This window comes from Trichomonas vaginalis, chromosome V, assembly GCF_026262505.1.
Source record: "Trichomonas vaginalis G3 chromosome V, whole genome shotgun sequence".
NCBI lineage: Eukaryota > Parabasalia > Trichomonadida > Trichomonadidae > Trichomonas > Trichomonas vaginalis.
In genome coordinates, this window is record NC_067207.1 from 11571649 (window position 1) to 11595067 (window position 23419).

The 23419-nt window shown below is 33.2% G+C and overlaps 10 protein-coding genes across 10 annotated transcripts, besides 4 other annotated features; 3 read left to right on the forward strand and 7 right to left on the reverse strand.

Moving 5' to 3' along the window:
• Nucleotides 1–34: part of a mobile genetic element that runs on past the window's edge.
• A 161-nt stretch (nt 35–195) lies between these two features.
• Nucleotides 196–281: a mobile genetic element.
• Nucleotides 282–647: 366 nt separating this feature from the next.
• Nucleotides 648–688: a mobile genetic element.
• Nucleotides 648–688: a terminal%2Cinverted (terminal inverted repeat of ISTv3 transposon ID:TVAGG3_0318760).
• A 323-nt stretch (nt 689–1011) lies between these two features.
• TVAGG3_0318770 (leucine-rich repeats (6 copies)-containing protein) lies at nt 1012–3862 on the reverse strand (the record flags this gene model as incomplete). The annotated part of the gene is made up of 1 exon (XM_001581193.2): nt 1820–3847. One exon carries the CDS (start codon nt 3845–3847, stop codon nt 1820–1822), a length of 2028 nt encoding a protein of 675 aa, XP_001581243.1.
• A 519-nt stretch (nt 3863–4381) lies between these two features.
• TVAGG3_0318780 (uncharacterized protein) lies at nt 4382–5389 on the forward strand (the record flags this gene model as incomplete). Its single annotated transcript, XM_001581194.1, has 1 exon — nt 4382–5389. The coding sequence occupies one exon, from the start codon at nt 4382–4384 to the stop codon at nt 5387–5389; it is 1008 nt and encodes a 335-aa protein (XP_001581244.1).
• Nucleotides 5390–5555: 166 nt separating this feature from the next.
• TVAGG3_0318790 (uncharacterized protein) lies at nt 5556–6563 on the forward strand (the record flags this gene model as incomplete). The annotated part of the gene is made up of 1 exon (XM_001581195.1): nt 5556–6563. The coding sequence occupies one exon, from the start codon at nt 5556–5558 to the stop codon at nt 6561–6563; it is 1008 nt and encodes a 335-aa protein (XP_001581245.1).
• A 533-nt stretch (nt 6564–7096) lies between these two features.
• On the reverse strand, nt 7097–9787 carry TVAGG3_0318800 (microtubule binding CLASP family; the record flags this gene model as incomplete). Its single annotated transcript, XM_001581196.1, has 1 exon — nt 7098–9590. The coding sequence occupies one exon, from the start codon at nt 9588–9590 to the stop codon at nt 7098–7100; it is 2493 nt and encodes an 830-aa protein (XP_001581246.1).
• Nucleotides 9788–10069: 282 nt separating this feature from the next.
• Nucleotides 10070–11123, reverse strand: TVAGG3_0318810 (tetratricopeptide repeat domain domain-containing protein; the record flags this gene model as incomplete). The annotated part of the gene is made up of 1 exon (XM_001581197.2): nt 10098–11123. One exon carries the CDS (start codon nt 11121–11123, stop codon nt 10098–10100), a length of 1026 nt encoding a protein of 341 aa, XP_001581247.1.
• A 229-nt stretch (nt 11124–11352) lies between these two features.
• Nucleotides 11353–12066, reverse strand: TVAGG3_0318820 (transmembrane protein with metallophosphoesterase domain family; the record flags this gene model as incomplete). The annotated part of the gene is made up of 1 exon (XM_001581198.1): nt 11353–12066. One exon carries the CDS (start codon nt 12064–12066, stop codon nt 11353–11355), a length of 714 nt encoding a protein of 237 aa, XP_001581248.1.
• Nucleotides 12067–12293: 227 nt separating this feature from the next.
• On the reverse strand, nt 12294–13006 carry TVAGG3_0318830 (uncharacterized protein; the record flags this gene model as incomplete). The annotated part of the gene is made up of 1 exon (XM_001581199.2): nt 12422–13006. The coding sequence occupies one exon, from the start codon at nt 13004–13006 to the stop codon at nt 12422–12424; it is 585 nt and encodes a 194-aa protein (XP_001581249.1).
• A 115-nt stretch (nt 13007–13121) lies between these two features.
• TVAGG3_0318840 (tag family) lies at nt 13122–13561 on the forward strand (the record flags this gene model as incomplete). Its single annotated transcript, XM_001581200.1, has 1 exon — nt 13254–13475. One exon carries the CDS (start codon nt 13254–13256, stop codon nt 13473–13475), a length of 222 nt encoding a protein of 73 aa, XP_001581250.1.
• Nucleotides 13562–13634: 73 nt separating this feature from the next.
• On the reverse strand, nt 13635–15128 carry TVAGG3_0318850 (uncharacterized protein; the record flags this gene model as incomplete). Its single annotated transcript, XM_001581201.1, has 1 exon — nt 13752–15056. The coding sequence occupies one exon, from the start codon at nt 15054–15056 to the stop codon at nt 13752–13754; it is 1305 nt and encodes a 434-aa protein (XP_001581251.1).
• Nucleotides 15129–15454: 326 nt separating this feature from the next.
• TVAGG3_0318860 (protein serine/threonine kinase protein) lies at nt 15455–16604 on the reverse strand (the record flags this gene model as incomplete). Its single annotated transcript, XM_001581202.1, has 1 exon — nt 15470–16330. One exon carries the CDS (start codon nt 16328–16330, stop codon nt 15470–15472), a length of 861 nt encoding a protein of 286 aa, XP_001581252.1.
• Nucleotides 16605–23419: the final 6815 nt, after the last annotated feature.

The following is a 23419-nucleotide window of genomic DNA, read 5'->3' on the forward strand; positions in this document are numbered from 1 at the left end:
AGGAACAATTCCCTCTAGATAGCTGGGAAACTTTCTCTAAATAACTTATCATTTGGAGAAAGTTTCCCAGCTATCTACTGGGAACTAAAGGCTATGAGGCACTAATATATAGTCAGTGCCTCATAGCCTTTAGTTTGTTATTAAAAACGAGAAAACTTGTTCGAAATGATAAACAATTTCGAACAAGTTTTCTCGTTTTAAGGAGGGAATTGTTCCTTATGATGCATACATTATAAATATATACATCATAAGGAACAATTCCCTCTAGATAGCTAGGAAACCCTAAATTAACTATTAATCTTTGAGATATTTTTTTTATTGAGGTTAATACGTTTTTCTAAATAATTAAAATGTAAAATTTTGATTGTGAACTCATCTCTAATATTTTGGCTCCTTAATATATTTGAATCATGATCTTTGAGAAGAGTTCTCAAATGTATTCACAAAAGCTATTTTTCCTTGAAATTTAAAAATCCTGTTTATTATATATTACCGAATTCAATTCCCTACATATTTCAAAATATTCTATGAACATTTCAATTTTTGAAAAAACATATTTTTTCCAAATATATTTATTATCATATTTCTAATAATATTTCCTAAAGCATCACTTTTTACTTTCTCGATGATTATTTCCCTCTCAAAAAAATTCAATAGCTTACATTTTGACAGAACTTAATATGTAACATTTCATATTGGATCTCTCCTTGGCATTGATGAGCTTATTACTGTTTATAAAACACAATACATTGATAAGTTTAAACTTGATGCTTCTAATTCCTTGGATTTACTTGATTACTATTTAGAAGTTTCATGTGAAGAAAAAATCAAAGAGTGTATTGATTGTGTTTCGCAAAATTTTTATCAAATTGATTTGAAACAACTACTTTCAAAAGCAGAAAAGTTTGGATTTGATATTCTTCAGAGAATAATCGGTAATGAAAAACTCAAAATTGAAACAGAAGATTCATTGGCAACTTTTATTTTTTCATTAATTAAGAAGAAAAAATATTTCTATCCTTTATTTGAATGCCTCCAAATTGAGTTTTGCGACATTCAAATCATCAATAGTTTATTCGATCGGATTAATATTAATAACTATCAAATTGTTGCAAAGACATTTCGTGATGGGATAATCAGGGCCAAAAGTATATTTAATAAAAATAGAGGTAGAGAATATCGCCAAAACTATTCTATGAGCGGGAATGTCATGTATACAGCACATCCTAATCAAAAAGTAACTGGACTTAATTCGATAAACAATTACTATGATAAAACATTATGTAAGATTGAAAACGAAACTAGAGATTGGTCAACCCTGAAATGGGTGATAAAGTCAAAGAATTCCATTTGTCCAACAGAATATTTTATTTCATCTGACACTCTTGAAACATGGAGACTGGAAGGAACTACAGTTAATGGAAGAATAGAATTACTCCATGCAGTATGCAGGAAACCATTTGTCCCAGGAAAATTTGAAATGCGACGCTATCCACTTAAAACAAACAATAAATTCAAATCATTTAGAATCATTCAAGAAGATTCTATATATCACGAACCTAAGAATTCTTTAGAAGTAAGTGTTTTCGATTTTTCAGGCATTATTTATTGATTTTTTACTATAAACATAACATTTAATAAAACAACTCTATCAATGGAATAAAAAGCTTTTTTCATATTAATGAGCATCAATAAAAGGTGATAATTTTGATTGTTCTTATTCGAATAAATCTTGAGCAAATCCATTCGTATTAAAGGAAATTCCGAATTCAGAACTGATGAAATAAAACAATCTTGTAAGGGCTTCTTAAATAAAAACTTAACCAAACTCATCCAGAACAAGTTTCTGTAGCATCATTTTGGATTTTATAGTTTTCTGATCTTTTCGGATCTTATAGAAGCAAGTTAATATAACAACAATTGAGATAACAACGATTCCGACCGTTGTTCCGATGATTATCTTAATAGTAAGACTAAGGCCTTTTTTATAAACTGGGCAAATACCTGATTTACGTGTGATCTTTTTACCACCAAATTTGTTTTTAGGGTAAATAAGAGAACACTGAACTGAATCGAATGACAATAAGTTTTTAAGGGAATCGCCATCAACTGTCGTATTTCCGCAGTAAATAAATTCTTTGATTTTCGCGTTTGTAAATGAATCTTTTTCAATAGATGCAATGTTCGAATATATATGGATATGGAGATCTTGACTTCGAACGAATTGACTTGGAATTGAAATAGATCTATTATGATCATGTATTGTCAAGTTTCTCAAATGTTGACATGAATATAGAGAAGGTAATTCAGTTACTAAGTCTGAGTCAAACGTAACATTGTAAATATTAGAATCGCCTACATATTTCAGTATTTCATAATTATTTGAACAAAAAACTAATTCTTGCAAATGATAAAGTTTGTCAAACACATCTTGAGCCATTGTCGCATTACAATTCATACAAATTGTGATTTTTTGCAAAGAAAATAAACTTCCAAATGCCATTGAACCAATTGTATGTAGATTCTCATGAAGAATTATTTCTTTCACTTGCATACAACTATTAAATGAATTGTTTCCGAGAATTTCTAATGACTTTGGTAAATCAATTCTAGATAACTTATTGCAATTATAAAATGCAGAATGATTTATTACTTGGAGAGATTCAGGAAAATTAATATGACTTAAACTACAACAATCTTTAAATGATCCATATCCAATATATTTTAATGTATTTGGTAAAATAATTTTGCTTAGAAATCTGCAATCATGGAAGCAAAAATCATCGATTTCTTTTAATTGTGTATTTGTGAGATCGATTTCCTTTAAATTAGGGCATGAACCAAAAGAATATATTCCAATTTTTATTAAATTTGGAGAGCCAAAATAAACATTTTCTAGGGACTGACAACCTGCAAATGCATAATTTGATATTTCAACTAATTTTTCAGGTAATTGAATATATACTAATTTTTTACATGACATAGCGAATTCTTCTGGAATAACTGCAATTTTAATTCGTATATCAAGTGTATATAAATTTTCGCATCCAGCAAATATTCCGGTTGATAATCTAGGACTAATATCATAAAAATCAAACTCAACTTTAATAATATCAAAGCAATACATAAAACAATATTCTCCAAGCGATTCCAATCGAGATCCAAATTTTATTTCTGTAATACCACTACATTGAAATGAATATGCTCCTATTTCATATATTGTTCTGAAGTTAAAATATATCAACTTTTCACAGTATGAAAAAGCTCTGTCTTCAACAATTAGTATATATCGTGAATTTCTGAGATATTGGAGATTTTTACACATTTCGAATGTTTTTTCTTTGATAATTTCAATGAATTTTGGTAAAACAACATCTTCTAGATTTAAACAATAGCGGAATGCTGATTTGCCAATTATTGTATAAGAAGAGTTGAAAATTACTGATGTGAGTTTAGTGCAATTTTCGAATGAAGAATCATCAATACGTTCTAAGTTTGCAGGAAATGAAAGTGTCATAATATTAGTGCAGTTGAAAAAAGAATAATTACCTATAACTTTCAATGAAATAGGGAATGAAATTGTTTTAAGATTTGAACAATTAAAAAAACATTTTTCGCCTATTTGTTGTAAGTTTGTTGGAAAATTCAGTTGTATAAGACTTTCACAATTTGCAAATGCTAGTTTTCCGATAGAAATAAGACTTTCTGGGAACTGAATGCTTTGAAAGTTTATATAACCCTGATATTCCGAATCTTTAATATCAGTAACACCTTCTTCAATGACAAGATTATCTCCATCATCGCACACTTTTGAAAATACCGACGCAAAAAATAAGAAACAATACATTTTTATTTATCCGAGTATACTTCTGAAAAATTGAGAGGGAAATTAAAACAATTATCATCTAAGTTAAATAAACCAATTATTTTATGCAAAAATTGAAAATTAATTTGAATATCTTCTCAAAAAATTAGGAGGCCGATCAGAACTAAACTAAAAGTTTGCATGATGCTGAACTCATAACTTTAATCTGATATCAAGTTATTTTGCGCCTATAAGAGCACTTTCGCAATTATTTTATTCATATGGCATGAAATTGATAGATAAGAATGAATGGATCGCAAACACTAATTTACTGGTATTTTCACTATGTAAATCCTGAGTTGCTTTTCTGATATTAATGAATATTCTAATCTCGGCATGCGATATGGCTAATGTTGGCTTATTAAATGCTATATTTTTGAAAAGTATGTTCAATTTAGAAAGATATCATTATAAATCTTAAAAAAAAAATTGTTTCTTTTCTTATTCTGCTTTACTTATTCAGCGAAAATAGGATCTGTAATTTCCTATGAGAATGAAGCAGATCTTATATTTCTTATGGTAACATCAGAGAATACAGTTTCTCTTGGAACAAATAATACTCTCGGAATTTCACAATATAATCACGATCCAGAATTATACTTAAGGCCTGAAGTCGAAATAGAAGGTCATAAATATAACATTACAGAAATTTCTGAGTCTGCTTTAAGTAATTTGGCATTTGAAAAAGTCTTAATTCCAAAATCTGTTAATAAAATCGGGCCCAGAGCATTCTTCAAGTCAAATATTACAGAACTAGACCTTTCTGCAACAAATATTACCGAAATTCCAAGTTTTTGTTTTGCATATTCCAGAATTAAGAAACTATTGCTTCCTCAAACTATTCAGACAATATCAGAATGTTCATTTTCCATGACTACGCTCGTTAATTTTGTTTTTCCCAAAGACCTTGTTACAATCGGAACAAGATCTTTCGAATCCTCAGTGATTGACACAATTGATCTCAGCCAAACGTCTGTAAATCTTATTTGTCAATTCGCTTTCATAGGTTCCACACTCAAAACATTCATTTCTTCCCCTCTTTTACAGAAAATTGAACAATACGTTTTTGCATGCACTCCAATTCAATCATTGACCTTCTCAACCACATTATCTGAGCTTGGAAACCACTGTTTCTACGAATGCAAAGAATTAGAATCAATAGATTTAAGTCCAACAGTTATTTCCATTATTCCTGGCTTCTGTTTCAACAAATGCTCCAAACTTGCGAAGTGCTTGTTCCCTCTTACAGTTTCCATCATTCAAAACTTCGCTTTTTCTCAATCCGGAATTGCGAAAATTAATTTTCCTCCAAAACTCTCAGAAATACCTCGCTGCTGCTTCCTTCAGTGCTACAACCTCGAAGAAATCGATCTCTCGCACACAATCGTCAAATACATCGGTTCAGTCGCTTTTTCGAGTTGTAAACTTCTATCGTCCGTAAATTTCGGAAATAATTTAGATGATCGAAGAAGTTGCTTTTTCGAACACCTCATTGAGGACAATTGTTTTACCACATACTACTGATTACATTGGACTTGGTGCTTTCGCGTATTGCGATGAACTGTTGAGTGTTGATTTTTCAAAGACAAAAATCACGGGAATAGAAAAACAGACATTCTACAAAACTTCAAAACTCAAAGAAATAAAAATACCAAAATCTGTCACTTTTATCGGTGATGCTGCATTTTACATGTCAGATTTAAGAAAAATCAAATTTGATGCAAACATTTCATCGCTTGGAAAAATAAGTTTCTTCTGCTGTAAGAATTTGATCTCTGCAGATTTCAGTCGTTGCCCTGTTAGAAAAATACATGACTTCACTTTTGCCAGGTGTCAGATTTTGTCAGAAATTATTTTACCAAGTTTAGTGAGAACCGTTGGTTTGTCTGTTTTCATGGACACAAAAATCACTTCATTCGAAGGTGGTCGAACGATACAAACCGTCGGACCAAAGTGTTTCATGAATTCAAAGCTGAAAAACTGTGATTTGTCAAGAACATCGATAACGGTTTTGCCAAGCCAAATATTTGCCAATTGTTCGGAATTGATTGATGTAAAACTTCCGCCTGTTTTGGAGTTTATTTCTCCATCATCGTTTACATCGACGGTTTTGACAAATTTGACATTTCCAAGGACATTGAAAACTATTGGTCCTCATTCATTTTTCGATTGCCAAAAGATCGAAATTCTGAACTTTACAGATACTGTTTTATATGAGATTGGACATCATTCATTTTACAAGTGCAAATCATTGAAGACTCTTTTACTTCCTGACGCTGTTAAATACATTGGCGGAACTTGTTTCGGACACACGAATTTGACTGAATTAATAATGCCTAAAAACAAAGATTTTGTCTCTGTCGAAGGAGATGTTTTTAATCACCTTGGAACTGTTGTTAAACTGGACATGGAATACTTGGATATCGCTGAGATACAAAGCTTCCTTTTCATGAAGGATTTGAGTAGATTGCAGTATTTATCACTTCCAAAGAAACTTGAATCAGTTTCAGACACAATTTTCGTTCCTTGTCCTAATTTAAAGTTTGTTTATTATGGTGGAATAAATGTAATGGACACTGTTCAACAGATTGACGGAGATGTTCCACTTATTTTTGTTTCTAAGGACTACCCTGATAATAGACTATTCGGAATCCACGCGAGAGTTATAAAGGACTCATCAGTCATGTTCTCTCAGTAATATTAGATATTTTTATTTGTTATTTAATTATTAAAATGATTGGTTGTATATTTATACTTTTTGCATCAATAGCAATGAATGTATGTAATAACCTCCACTTTAAATTTTATCATGGTGCTAATTATAATATTCCCAAGAATACTTTCTTTGAGTATGATGAAAATAATTGTTCTATATGAAAATTCTGGTCGAATTTGGCTGCTTGAAACATAGTTTCATTAGATCCAATGTAAATATTGATTTATTTCTACAAGATATTATTCACAAATTGTCACATTTGAGTTTAAAAAAGCGAAAATTTCCTGCAAGATTTACATTTTTCATTTGCAGTTTCTTTTTGAATTTGTAACATAAACTCAATTGAATTCATCTAAGACTTAAACATTCAACAAAGCTCAATATTCGAAATGAGTAGCATTGAAGCATATTTGTTTGTATTTATTAAAAAACTAATTGAAGTTTTATGGGATACAAACACATAAATTTTAAAATAAACAAACAAATAAAAAAATATATAAAAAAGTAAAAAGGGAGTTAATTTCTCTTTTGGTAGTAAATCGAGACAAGTTTTTGCTGCTGTGGCAAGAGCTGGTTGATGTAGTTGTCTCCGAGTTCCTGAGACTTGCATTTTATCTCTACAAAACACAAAACAGAAGATTTTCTGACAGAACTCGATTCTGAGTTAATTCCGACTGTTGCCGTCTTTCCTATTGTTGGAGCAACAATCTGAACATTCTCCAGAGTGTTGCTAACAATAAGACGAGTCATCATCGAAATTGACCTCTCTGCAGAATCAGAATTTGGGGATTCAAAGACAATCGATGATAAACTAGACACAAGATCCTTCAGACCATTCTTAGAGTTAAAAATAGCTGCAAGAACGTTATCTTTTGGCTTTGAATCAGGGATTTTAAGTAATTCTTCCAAAATTACTTGAAATCCAAGAGTTCCATGCTTCTTTATAATCTTTGCGATCATAACAAGCGTTGTATTTGGGTCTTTATGCTGAATAAGCGACTCATTGAGAGATTGAAACACAATTCCATAAAAATCATTGTAATCTCCAATATTTTCATGCTTGGTACAGAATTTCTCAACTTCAGAAAGCCATTTATCATGGTTTTTCTCAGAATATTTTGGAAAATCTGCAGCTTCATTTTGATTTGAGGTCGTAGAAGCAGTTTCCTTAGGTATTGCACCTGGTACGTACGATTTGATGAAGTTGGTAAATGAATCTTTCTCAGACGGAGGCAAATTCTTCACAAAATTGTCAAATGCGGGTCTATTTCCATTAAAAATGCTTCTTAGGATCTCTCCGGCCGAGTGCCTTGAACTTACTTCGGATGAGTGACTTGTTTCAAGCACAATATGGAGCAGTCTTTGAATTAAATTGTTGTCTGATAATGAAGCATTTTTTGCCAAAGAATTGGCCAGTAGTAATAACTCCGGGGATAGGCTCTGCTGTTCCATTATACCATTTATTACGTCCGAAGGAGGGAAGATTTCGGGGATATGACCTAATAAATTTCTTGCAGTCTTTTGGAGCTCTCTGTTGTTCGCATTCTGGGTTGTTCTCAACAGGAGAGTAATTATTTTCGGCAAAACATTGGAAAAATATGTTGCAAAAGCATCTAATAAATCTGATAAAATATTAAATGCGATTTTCTGTATTTCTGAGTTCTTATTCAGGCAGCTTTGCAATACTGTAGTACCGATTGAAGCAATATCATCTCGTAAATCTTCAATATGACCTGATTTAATTTCGATTTTTATTTTATTCAGGAATTTCTTCTCATCTCCATCAAATGAGTAAGTTCTCTTGATAACATTCGATTGTCTATGCTTCTCTTCGTCTGTTCTCGTTTCGGATATTGTAGATCTGTGAGAATCTGGCGGAGTTGGCAATTTTCCAAGTCTCTTGTTCTGATGGTTTGATTTAACCGATGAAGAACGGTTTGGTCGTGTCTCTACCTTATGATGTAACACAGGAATTGATGATTTCGTTGAAGATGGCTGTTTAATTATTTTTCTTGGAGTTTCTGAACGATTTTTCGTTGGAATTCTTGATTCTTTCTCTTCCATGTTGTGTTTCTTTTGCTTTGCGAACTCCTGCAGCTTCTGTTTTTGCTGTTCTCTTAGTAATTCTTTGTTTTTGTTGATTTGATCTTTTTGATCTGGTTCTTTCTCTGTATTTATCTCACGTGGTGCTGGTCTTTGTACTTTCTTGTATACACGAGTCTCTGTTCTTGGCGTTGGTTCTGCTGATTCGATGGCTTTTTTGGTTCTTTCGTCGATTTTCGATAAAATCGATTGGTATCTCGATGGATTTGTTTGGCCGAGGTTTCTGACTGCATTTCTTGCAAAGATTCTCGTTTCTGATGATGCATCCGCTAAATATTTTATAATAATTTGCTCAAATTTATCAAAAGAAGACTCTAAAAGCTCAGAAGGCCATATGGAGCAGATTATAGAGATTGACTCGGATGCAACAGCTCTCTGCGTTGCTCCTTTAGAGTTACACAAATCAAAAATTGATAATAAAACTTTTTTTGATGGAGAATTAGTAACAATCGACAATACAGCAAACTTAGTACTATCAGCAATGATCTGTGTACCATGTCCAAATAGAGAAGAGAGAGGTCCGATGTAATCTCCAAGAAGATCAAACGAAGATCCTGTTTCTTTTGCAAGTTGAGCAATAAAAAGGCATGCTCGCTTTAGTAATGCACTTCGTAAGTTAGTTGCTGCAGATATTAGCCCATGATATATTGATGGAAGTCCTTTTTTAAAGGATGTATATTCTAAAGCACCACCTTTAACAAGTCCCATACCTCTATTAATGAATTCTACTTGTGTATCCCATTCTTGTCGTTCGTCTATTTTTTGAATTAGTTGATCTAACTCAGTTTCTGCTTCTTTTTCAGAATTTACTTGTATAGGTTCTATGTCATCATCTGGATGATTAAACTCTTCTCGTGTTTGCTCTGTTATGTCATTAGTTGATGGAATTTTTGATGGTTTATTCATATAATGAAAACGTTTTAATTCTTTTATAGCGGCGTGCAGCGCCAATGAATAAATTTATTAATTTTTTCGAGTTATAACAGGAATAATTCATGAGATATGCATATTTTGAAAATTTGGTGCTCAAATCTTTGAAATTAAAAGATAATTTTTTGAAAGTGTGTGTTAAATGATCTCAAAGTAAGGCACAATACTTTCAGATACATACAAAAAGAAAAATTGTACACAGTAGAAAGTAACTCTTTTAGTTTGTGATCCAAGCCCTTTTAATTCTCTGTAATGAATTATTTTCTAGTGAAGATGTTAATTGAAAGTTCAAATTCTGGCATATTTCTCATTAAATCATGATATACTTATCGAAATTTTAAAAATTATTAAAATAAGTTCAAATTTATCATTTTTAAACAATATAGTTGGTGCTTGACTGTGTGATTAAAATTTTTTCAAAAATTGGTGATGATTACTAAAAAATATAATAAATTTTTTTTTATTTACATAAAGTTGTAGAGATTAAGCGCGTTTGATGAACTTCTTAAAACCAAAGTAAGCAGCTCCGATCACTGCGCCAACGATTCCGACAGAGATTGCGATATCTACCCAAGGAGATTCTTGGTTTTCTGATTTCTGTATTTGTTCGATCTTTTCACTTGTGTTTCTGACCACTTTAATCGTGTTTGTATCCATTCCCATACTAGATGCCAAACTTTCCATGAGTTTCATGCCTTTTACCTCATCAACTTTGATTGGGCCACCACCAACGAGGTAGAGCTTGGCCAAATTGCCGATTGCGTCGTTGTCTCCGTGAGATGCTGCGTCACATAAGACGTTTTCGGCTAATTCGTAGTGCGGGAAAGGAAGTCCTTCATCTATAAGAAGTGTTGCTAACGAAATCATACATATTTGGTCTATATTTAATAAAACTGCATTCGCTAACCAATAAATAGCTTCATTTGTCCTCTTCTGCGTTATCAGGAACCTTCCTAAGAAGTGGGGAGCTGTAGTGCAGCCGTCTAAAGCAGCTTTTGTCAGCCATTTGATTCCATATTCGATGTTGTTAAGAGAAATCGCAAGCATTCCGAGGAAATACGATGAAAGAGAATCAATACTATCACCCCCACGAATGATGGTTGGGAAATGAGTATGCGTTTGAATTTTTATTGTAGTCATAATACGATTTCTATCGAAATTAATGATATCTACTTCATCCCAGAAGTTGCCTGAAATGGCTTTGGATTTGATGAGCTTAGAAGTAACTTCAACGGGCTCATCTTCTGGAATAGAAATGTAAATAGTAATAATTCCGTCGTTTTCAAGCCAATAGTATGGATAATCGTGTTCGGATCCGAGTAATGGTCCGTGAACCGCTAAGTCTGGCCTTGGAAGTTGAGCAGATTTTAGAAATTTTTCCCATTCTGATTGATTAATTTCAGGATTTTGGACAAATTTTCTATACTGCTGAACAATTGTCTTGTACTCGGTCTCATAAGACTCAATTTTCGTTGTCGGAGTGTATTGTTCATATTCTTGTTGAGACATTTTTTTTCTAGAAAAAAAAATTTCGAATTTTCAAAAAACCGCCCGAAAATTTTCGTCATTTCAGTGATCTTTAAATTGATTTTAGCATCACATTATAATTACTAATGTTTTTGTTCGATAGATCCTTGGTTGTTTGGACAAAATCTAAATTGGCCGAACCAATTATGGAGGATCGGAGCGTGTAAAGAAAAATTTGTGTTTCATTAGTATGTAAAGATATTATTTCGTATTAAAGTTCGTCATTCTTCGGTTCGAGTCTTTTCAGAGTAATAAATGGCTGAAAATTCTTTGTTTGAATCGTAGCGTACTCGTATCTGCCGTATTTAGGAGCGAACTGACCTATGCTAAATGTTTTGTTCTGATCCGTAATCAACTGTGTATGAGCGTGTCCGATACAGAAGTATTCGTCTGAGCGCATAACATTAACGAACTTTCTTAACTTCGATGCATAGTTGTAAACAACTGATCCTCGAATACGAATATTTAATAAAACGTCATGAGCGAGAAAAATGCGTGGATTTGTAGGTAATATCATGTAAGGATCAGTAATTAAGTGAATGAACTTTGTAAAATTAACATTTGCTATGAGTGGAGGGATAAAAGTTCTGTCATGATTTCCGCCAAGGAAATACATTGGTTTTAATAGGTTCTGAAGTCTTGCTACTGTTTTGAAGTACGCAATATATGGATTTACACATGTGCCATCGACCATATCTCCGAGAACAAAAATTACGTCAGGTTTTTCTTGCGCTAAAACAAGGTGAAGACCTTTGAAAAGTATTTCTAGATCATTCTCTATGGTTTCTTTCTTTCCCATATGGAAATCGCTTATTAATAAGATTTTTGAATATCTTAAATCGATATCTATTGGATTTGGTGGTGGCATGTTGAGGACTGAAGCATTCTTAAAGAATTCGTCGATAGTTTCGTTTGTTGCTGTCATTACATCTGATAGTTGCTCTAACAAAAGGATAAAATACAACATTGAAAATGGAATAAAATGAATATAATTTTATAGAAATGGAAAAGCATTGAATGTCAGGCTATATCCTAATAATGAAAGTTCAAAAAAGTGAGAAAGAGAAATCTTTATAAAAATTTTGAGAAAAGATGCGATCATAGTATAGAAATATGAACTTCTTGTGAGCTGAAAAATACATATTTAATAAAATTTTTGTTTATTTCCATTTAAACATCTATTTCTAAAAATAATTCAAGTAATTTATATATAAAACTCAATCCAATGCTGATTTCTACCTATAGAAACGTAATTCGATAAACTTTTCTGTAAAAAAAAATTATTCATTTTGGAAATCAGGTAAAGTAAAATTATCTGATTTCTTTTGAGGTGAGAATACAGGACTAATAGGAGAATCATTTGGCTCCGCTCTGTATTCTTCGAATTTATTTCTCCTTGGTGGTTTAGATTGAGATTTCGTTCCGAGTTGTAAGGACATGTTACTTTTGCTCTTAGGCATTCTTGGATCGCCGTAATATTGATTTCTATTTGGACGATTTGAAGTTCTTGGTGTTGGTTGTTCTTTTCTTGAATCATTCCTACTATAGTTATCTCTTTTATATGTTTTATCTGATCTAGGATTAGAATCTTGTTTAGCTGGAGCAGTTTCTGGATTAGGTTGACTTTTAATTTGCTCTAGATGTGGCTGAGGCTTCTTTCTAGGTAAATCTGTTTGACTTTGTGAAGGTACATACGGTCTAAAGTTTAATGATTGTGAATGTACAACTTGTTGCTTTTTTTCTTTTTTATTTTTCTCTTCGCGTGGTTTATCACTTCGCTTGAGCTTTCCTTGGTCATAATCAGTATAATAATTGTCATCAAAATTTCCGCGATCTTCGGATATCAAAAAATTTAACGTTGTCATTAAAAATTTAAAAATAATTGTCACTTTTGACTGAAAAAATATCGTTTTCGGAGATCAAATGGTTGCTAGAATATTAACAAAAATTGATGGTGCTTCATATTTATAATTAATGTATGTTCGAAATAAGACGTATTTGTAATGTTTGATACAAAAACAGTTCATCAAGAGCCAATATCATAATAAATAAAATTGATACAAAAAATTATACATGATATATCTGGAAATGAAGTCATTTCAGTCAAAATAAATGATTGAGATTTGGGTCAACGACCATCTTAGCCATAGAGAGAGAATAAAATGCATGCCAACAGATACTATTGGTGATCTTAAAAAGCTTATTGCTTTCAAAATTGGCACAAGACCAGAGAAAATCAGACTCCATCATGCAAATAAAGTTCTCGCCGATAATGTCACATTAGATGATTATGAAATCCACCAAGGCACAGAAGTCTCAATGTCATATCAATAAATTGTTTTATTATAAAATTGAAATTTTCTTTTTCTCAAAATTGTATAATAACTTAAAAGAATTATAATTGTCTAAGATAAATGTAAGCCTCTAATTGTGGCTATTTATTCTTTTAAAAAAGATATTGAAATGAAAATCTTTATTTCTTATGTTTTCATGTAATTCTCTAAAAGAAAGTTATTTATATTAACAACAATTAAAGTATAAGTAAAGTATAAGAGGTAAAAATCAAGTTCTGTCTATGAAAATTTAAATTTCAGGAAATTTCAAGGGAATCTATTTCTCATAGTTAAGTTTCTTCATAGAATCGGACACTTTAGAGCTAATTGCTTCATGTTGTGCTGTACAATCCTTAAATTTGGATGTAAACATGAAAAGTCCCTTAAATATCAATTTATAAAGCTCATTTACCCTTTGTTTCATCTCATCACTTGGAAAAATTGAAAGATCTCTCTTCCTTGCCATATCAACTAGATTATCAATTAAATTCAAAGAAGTTTGAACGGATTTATTCTCAGGATTTGGCGAGAAAACGGGACTAAGTATCATGTTGGCCATACTCGATATCTTTGGAAGGCTATGAATGAGTTGGATTATAAGATTTCCTATTTCATCAGATTCTATTTCCAAAAGTGAAGTAACTGGAGCATTTATCGTCCTGGTCACTCTAAATCCTGGCTGGTTCTGTGAAATAATGATGGATGATGGCAAACTGGAAAGAAGAATCGGATGTTCTGGTGGAGCTTTGAAATAAAAGGTTCTGTCGATGTTTGGAAGTGCTCCGATCCTTGAAAAGCGTAGTCCTGTCGTTGAACTTAGTGTAATCATGTATTTTTGGTCAATTATGATGACTTGATTTTCTAATTCTTTTTCTACATTAAGCGGCTTCTCGTCCGTGTAGTAAAAGATGCAATTATATGATTCTAAGACCAAAGGATTGACTTCTGTCCGAGAAAAGTATTGAAATGGATTTGGAGATTCAAATTCTACAATATCTTCAACTTTTTGTGGTTGTTTGAATAATATTGATATTTTTCCGAGTGTAACTTGTGATATTCCCATATGGAAGCATGCAATATCTTTTACATCGTTTAAATCTCCGTCAATTACGTGAATTGTAATATTTCCTATTTCTTTATGGAAATTTGTACCGGATTTAAGAGCAATAACATCTATATATAAGCTATCAAAGTCATCTTTGCGTGATACTAAGGAATTTGCAAGTTCAATTATTTGTTTTTCAGGAATTTCATTTGTAATAGGAGGTAAGTGGAATAAATCTGGAAATATTAAGATAACGCGAGCACAATAAAATGTTGCAAAACCTTTTCTATCTAATAAAAATTTTGAAAGCGCTTCTGTATTAAATGCAGTGATATTTGGTATTTTACTGTTCTTAGGAATTCTGAAAACACTACTTCCTGGGTTGGAAATGTTTTCTCCAGTAATTGTGTAACATGAAACTTGGTTTTTTGATCGAAAGATTCCATTTGCTATCTTATTATACTCTTGAGCAAAATGAAGAGACTTTTCATAAGTTCCTTGATCATTGGGAATTATAACAAGTCCTGTCCGGAGCATCTCTGAAAAAATTATGAAAATTTTCAATAATTAAGCAAGGAATTTATTGCTACTAATAGAATTGGTTGTAAATTTGAGATTGGAGATTGTGAAGCCACCAAATTTTTATTCATTATTTTTATTTGTCATATGTGAGCTCAAGGACATCATCTTTGAAACAACCTAGATCTGCATTAATAGTTCATTAAGTGTAAACAATTCTGTACAGGATACATAAAATATATATCACTGCAAATCAATGTTTTGGCTTTTGTAAGATCTTCTGTTGTACTGTACTATTTGTACACTAGGATGGCTTAGAAATTCTTTAAGAGAGACACTCCATATTGAAATTGATGAGAAAAAATTGGAGATATAAACTTAAAAAAAATCAATAAGTAAATATAATACACACATATATATATTTATAACAATTATTGGACATTAGGAAGGGTGATATGAGGTTGAATAATAACACGCTTTTTGATATTTGACGGAATTCTTATCTTACTGGCGTAAGGAATAACTGGACTGATTGGGTTTCTATAAGTGAACACAATTTGAGGGAGAGAACGATATTTTGGTTGAAATCCATGTGGATTGAAGCGAATTGAGTGGATAGCGTTGGTGTAGAATCTTCTTTCCACGATATTTCTAAGGAGATCCTTATCTACAGTTGGATATTTTTCATATTGAGATTCCATCTCCTTCTCGTCAAATTTGGTGGATTTGAGAAGATTTTCGATATTCACGGCATATTTCTTAAGCCATGGGTGATCGAGAATCTCTTTGATCGTAATTCTTTGAGTTGGATCTTTTACGAGCATCTTCTGTAATAAATCGGTTAACAATATTGAGAGGCATGGAGGGTATTCTACATTGCTATATACGATCTTATGGGTCAAATTCTTATAATTATTTTCTTCAAAAGGAAAATGACCAACAACAATTGCGTAAAGTAAGACACCAGCGCTCCAAATGTCAACAGATTTAGTATATCCTTTCTCGCTGATAATCTCTGGCGCTGCATATAGAATTGACCCGCAATTCGTTTTCATATATTCTGTTTCTATGTCGTGGATGCGACTTATTCCAAAGTCTATAAGTCTGATATTATGGTTTTCATCCAAAAGTATGTTTTCTGCTTTGATATCTCTGTGGGCGATGTTGCATTCATCATGCAAATATCGGAGCGCAATGATTAGCTCGCTAAAAATTACTGCGGCATCTTCTTCTTTCATAGGACCATTCTTATTTGCATAGCTTAATAGTGATCCGTCAAATAAATTTTCCATAACAATAAAGAAAAACTCGTTGTTTTCGAGAGCCTCGTAAAATCTGCATATAAAGGGATGATGTACGCGTTTGAAAATTTCTATTTCCTGGTGAATTTGTTGGAGCTTTAATTTGTTATTGAAATACCCTAAAGTTTTTGTTATTGGAATCTGACACGCCCGTAAATTTTTATAAAAGCTCATTAATACAGCTCCCTGATTGGAGACATTCTTTGTGACATATACCATATACTTATGTAGGCACTAGAGAATCTACCATATGATTTTAGTAGTCTACTAATGACATTCATAGTGCAATTAGACGAAATTTATTTTGCTTGTAAAACCACACTACATGAAGATCCAAACTCATTATTATAACATTATATTACTGGTACATAGTAGTATATATTGCTGAGGTTGAAATCTAAATCTAAAAAGTTATCAAGATATCAAACTAATGTAATTGGCCTAGTCTATTCAATTACAGATATATTAATATATATGATCCGGTGAATTGATTTATACATAATGACATGATATATAAAAAAAATTATAATATTTTAAAATTAGAGTTAAAATTTCACATATCTACATGCAAATGGCTAGAAATGTTATGCATATATCAATCTCGGTTGTGATTTTACTATATAGGAAAATATGTCGGAGTAATGATTCAAACTTTCAAAGTAATGCTTTATTTGAACAATATGAATTGAAATTCATTTTGATAAGTCAGGCTATGAATGATAATGATATAATAACAGTTTAAAAAAAGATAATATTATAAATTTTGAAAAGATTGATATTTTTTATTTAATTTGGAATATTCTTAATTCCAATTGATGTAGAATGTGGTATCATGTCAATTTTTGAAATTCGGCTAATTTTGGAAAGACATTTTGAATTGGGTATCAATTGTTAAAATTAAGCTTGGTTATTAATGTAAGTCAAATGCAAAATAAGGGAGAAGACAATATTTGTAATTAAATGTAACAAATTCACAATTTGAAGAATATCAATATAATTTGAAAAAATTGTTAATTTCATAGGCAACAAGATATCTATTGACACTGCATATAATTGTGAATATATTGTTCATTTCAAAATTGATAGAGATTTAAAAACTACATGCGTAAAATGAAAACTGATGATAAATGATATAAACTAATATGATTTTATAACATTGAGTGTTTTGATAAACTAAATAGATGTAGAATTCAATAATTATTGAAAATATTAAGACTTTTAAAGATAAATACAAATCATATGGTAAATTTGTGCTTAAGGGATTTGTGAATAAGGTATATTGTTTATGTACTAATTATATGTATGGACAGGCAAGAAAATAAAGAGATTGTATAATGAGAATGTGATTGCAAAAATTTGACCGACAAGAGTGTAATATGCACTCCTGTCGGTCACAATGTGTCATTCCGGGAGACATTGCCACTGCATGTCTCCCAGAATGAGACAATTTGTTGCAATCAGAATGTGATTGCAAAAGTTTGACCGACAAGAGTGTAATATGCACTCCTGTCGGTCACAATGTGTCATTCCGGGAGACACTGCCACTGCATGTCTCCCAGAATGAGACAATTTGTTGCAATCAGAATGTGATTGCAAAAGTTTGACCGACAAGAGTGTAATATGCACTCCTGTCGGTCACAATGTGTCATTCCGGGAGACACTGCCACTGCATGTCTCCCAGATTGGCACACTGTTCCGCATTGATAACTTGAACGCGGAAGTTTGACCGACAAGAGTGTATTGTGCACTCCTGTCGGTCGCAGTGTCTCATTCTGGGAGACATTGCCTCTGCATGTCTCCCAGAATGGAACAATGTTCCGCATTGATAACTTGAACGCGGAAGTTTGACCGACAAGAGTGCATTATGCACTCCTGTCGGTCACAATGTGTCATTCCGGGAGACATTGCCTCTGCATGTCTCCCAGAATGGAACAATGTTCCGCATTGATAACTTGAACGCGGAAGTTTGACCGACAAGAGTGCATTATGCACTCCTGTCGGTCACAATGTGTCATTCCGGGAGACATTGCCTCTGCATGTCTCCCAGAATGGAACAATGTTCCGCATTGATAACTTGAACGCGGAAGTTTGACCGACAAGAGTGCATTATGCACTCCTGTCGGTCACAATGTGTCATTTCGGGAGACATTGCCTCTGCATGTCTCCCAGAATGGAACAATGTTCCGCATTGATAACTTGAACGCGGAAGTTTGACCGACAAGAGTGCATTATGCACTCCTGTCGGTCACAATGTGTCATTCCGGGAGACACTGCCACTGCATGTCTCCCAGAATGGAACAATGTTCCGCATTGATAACTTGAACGCGGAAGTTTGACCGACAAGAGTGCATTGTGCACTCTTGTCGGTCGCAGTGTCTCATTCTGGGAGACATTGCCTCTGCATGTCTCCCAGAATGGAACAATGTTCCGCATTGATAACTTGAACGCGGAAGTTTGACCGACAAGAGTGTATTATGCACTCCTGTCGGTCACAATGTGTCATTCAGGGAGACATTGCCTCTGCATGTCTCCCAGAATGGAACAATGTTCCGCATTGATAACTTGAACGCGGAAGTTTGACCGACAAGAGTGTAATATGCACTCCTGTCGGTCACAATGTGTCATTCCGGGAGACATTGCCTCTGCATGTCTCCCAGAATGGAACAATGTTCCGCATTGATAACTTGAACGCGGAAGTTTGACCGACAAGAGTGTATTGTGCACTCCTGTCGGTCGCAGTGTCTCATTCTGGGAGACATTGCCTCTGCATGTCTCCCAGAATGGAACAATGTTCCGCATTGATAACTTGAACGCGGAAGTTTGACCGACAAGAGTGCATTATGCACTCCTGTCGGTCACAATGTGTCATTTGGGAGACATTGCCTCTGCATGTCTCCCAGAATGGAACAATGTTCCGCATTGATAACTTGAACGCGGAAGTTTGACCGACAAGAGTGTTATGCACTCCTGTCGGTCGCAGTGTCATTCTGGGAGACATTGCCTCTGCATGTCTCCCAGAATGGAACAATGTTCCGCATTGATAACTTGAACGCGGAAGTTTGACCGACAAGAGTGTATTGCACTCCTGTCGGTCGCAGTGTCATTTGGGAGACATTGCCTCTGCATGTCTCCCAGAATGAGACAATTTGTTGCAATCAGAATTGATTGCAAGTTTGACCGACAAGAGTGTATATGCACTCCTGTCGGTCGCAGTGTCATTCTGGGAGACATTGCCTCTGCATGTCTCCCAGAATGGAACAATGTTCCGCATTGATAACTTGAACGCGGAAGTTTGACCGACAAGAGTGTATGCACTCCTGTCGGTCGCAGTGTCATTCTGGGAGACATTGCCTCTGCATGTCTCCCAGAATGGAACAATGTTCCGCATTGATAACTTGAACGCGGAAGTTTGACCGACAAGAGTGCATTATCCAATCTTTTTTGTCATATACCTCAACCCACAAAGACAAAACCTTACATAAAATAGGTAAACTTTGGTTTTCACTTAATAATGTTTATTTTTAATTTTTTGTTCTTTATATAACTTTTTCTTCTACTAAACTATTTTACAGACTCTACTGAGCTATCCTCACATATATACCTGTGACAATAACACATATATACTCCCTTCATATTCTGATCTCATGACATATTACAGCACAAACTATAATTATACAACATACCTCATAAAGTCTGATTTTACCCTATCTAAGCGTTCAAAACCTATTTTCCCCGCGTAATCTGATTCTTCTGGCTCTGCTGATTCGATTTCTGCTGTCAGATCGTGAAAATATGCATCACACAATGAGATAAACACAAAATACACAACTTAATATTTTCCTTAAAATTGTCAATTCCTCGATCTTGACATATTTATTATTTCCTCCGTTTTCCCTCACAAATATATTTAATTTTCTGAATAAGACGTATAATAAAATGAATATCTTAAAAACTAAAATACAAAATTAATGTTGGGTAATGACTAGATATAGTATGCACTTTTGAATTCATACATTTTTTGAAAAAATTGTATTTTCAAAAAAAGATGTTGTTTCAGTATGAACTTGAAGAGAAATTTTAAGGAAAATATTAAGTTGTGTATTTTGTGTTTATCTCATTGTGTGATGCATATTTTCACGATCTGACAGCAGAAATCGAATCAGCAGAGCCAGAAGAATCAGATTACGCGGGGAAAATAGGTTTTGAACGCTTAGATAGGGTAAAATCAGACTTTATGAGGTATGTTGTATAATTATAGTTTGTGCTGTAATATGTCATGAGATCAGAATATGAAGGGAGTATATATGTGTTATTGTCACAGGTATATATGTGAGGATAGCTCAGTAGAGTCTGTAAAATAGTTTAGTAGAAGAAAAAGTTATATAAAGAACAAAAATTAAAAATAAACATTATTAAGTGAAAACCAAAGTTTACCTATTTTATGTAAGGTTTTGTCTTTGTGGGTTGAGGTATATGACAAAAAAGATTGGATAATGCACTCTTGTCGGTCAAACTTCCGCGTTCAAGTTATCAATGCGGAACATTGTTCCATTCTGGGAGACATGCAGAGGCAATGTCTCCCAGAATGAGACACTGCGACCGACAAGAGTGCACAATGCACTCTTGTCGGTCAAACTTCCGCGTTCAAGTTATCAATGCGGAACATTGTTCCATTCTGGGAGACATGCAGTGGCAGTGTCTCCCGGAATGACACATTGTGACCGACAGGAGTGCATAATGCACTCTTGTCGGTCAAACTTCCGCGTTCAAGTTATCAATGCGGAACATTGTTCCATTCTGGGAGACATGCAGAGGCAATGTCTCCCGGAATGACACATTGTGACCGACAGGAGTGCATAATGCACTCTTGTCGGTCAAACTTCCGCGTTCAAGTTATGAATGCGGAACATTGTTCCATTCTGGGAGACATGCAGAGGCAATGTCTCCCAGAATGAGACACTGCGACCGACAAGAGTGCACAATGCACTCTTGTCGGTCAAACTTCCGCGTTCAAGTTATCAATGCGGAACATTGTTCCATTCTGGGAGACATGCAGTGGCAGTGTCTCCCGGAATGACACATTGTGACCGACAGGAGTGCATAATGCACTCTTGTCGGTCAAACTTCCGCGTTCAAGTTATCAATGCGGAACATTGTTCCATTCTGGGAGACATGCAGAGGCAATGTCTCCCAGAATGAGACACTGCGACCGACAGGAGTGCATAATGCACTCTTGTCGGTCAAACTTCCGCGTTCAAGTTATCAATGCGGAACATTGTTCCATTCTGGGAGACATGCAGTGGTAGTGTCTCCCGGAATGAGACACTGCGACCGACAGGAGTGCACAATACACTCTTGTCGGTCAAACTTCCGCGTTCAAGTTATCAATGCGGAACATTGTTCCATTCTGGGAGACATGCAGAGGCAATGTCTCCCAGAATGAGACACTGCGACCGACAAGAGTGCACAATGCACTCTTGTCGGTCAAACTTCCGCGTTCAAGTTATCAATGCGGAACATTGTTCCATTCTGGGAGACATGCAGAGGCAATGTCTCCCGAAATGATACCGTCATACAAACACCAATTTATTCCTTCTTTCCATTGTCATACAATTCAATATTTTTATCAATCTTAATCAACTTTTTTTATTCTTCTTTAATTCAATTTATCTTTCTCCTAGAATATCTATTCATTTAACAGACATAAAATCACTAATCGAGCTTTTTCAATACTCAAAATTTCATATAAATCTTTGTTATTTTTTCTCTTATCGCTTATTTTATTAAATATACATATTTCCTCTCACATATCCCTCTTCATATATATTGGATCTCAACACTCATCTATTAGAACAATATATTTTCGCTTAATCTCATATTATTCATTAACAATCTTTCATCTTCTTATTTCTAGTTAACCTACCAATATATATATAGAATATATGCCCAATTACATATTCAGATACATTAAATTCAAGAAATTCTTCTAATATTATTCTCCTATTCATAATAAAATCATATTTAGTCTCACATCACAATTCTATCAGTTCTCCAATATCATATCATATTGGTAACATCACATATATCTCTTATAATATCACTTAAATTTGTATTTTTTTATTAATTATATTTAATTAGTTCTACATTCTATTATTATAGAGGTTTGACAAACTCATCAATAGTTAAAATCAAAATCTATTCAGAACTTTGAATCTAATGAAAATTACATTTCGATATCTTTTTGCAAGCTTAATTTTTTGTATTATCTTAAAATACATTTAGTAATGTTATGTACGTATTGAATTCAAATTATAGCGCAGTAACATGCAACTCATCTTGAGATTCACATTTCATTTTCACAATTATTGCATATATACATCAATAACATATTGTACTCATATATCTACACGACTCTAAACTCAATGACATCAAATAATGCTTGTAATATTTAAAATAATTTTTGCATTTTTGATTCTCAGCTTAACTTCTATAAATGTCACCAAAACATTTCATTCCTACCAAGAAATAATATATTAGTAATTAAGCGTTTATTACCATTGTTACTCACATCATATTAATTCATTTTTGTAATTTTTTAAATAAATGACTGGAATCATAAACCCTATGCACCCATATCAACATGTTAAAATTTCAAAGTCTGAAACTTAGTATACATTGAGTTTCATGAAATCAGATAATCTCGTAGATTTCTTAAATATTATATATTGCTGGCCAATAATGATGCAGCATGATTCTCCATCATATCAGCATTCTAAACATATCTTTATTTTGTCAATTGGCATAAATTAAGGGTGCTTTTCAGGCGATAAATGGTATTTTAGATACCTGGGTAGGGGGTCATGAAAAAGTTGCAAAAGTCAAAAATTGAGGGTATAGAAATATACTGCAAAATAAAATCATTCAATAACGTATGTGATATGCTTACAGAAGTTATAGTCAGTTGTCAAAGGCAATGTTTAGTTTTTGAAAAATAAAAAATAATAATAAATCAATTTGACAGGAATTTATGGTCAAAAGATAATGCTTTGGCTTAGTATATGAACGGTTTGAGATTTGTTT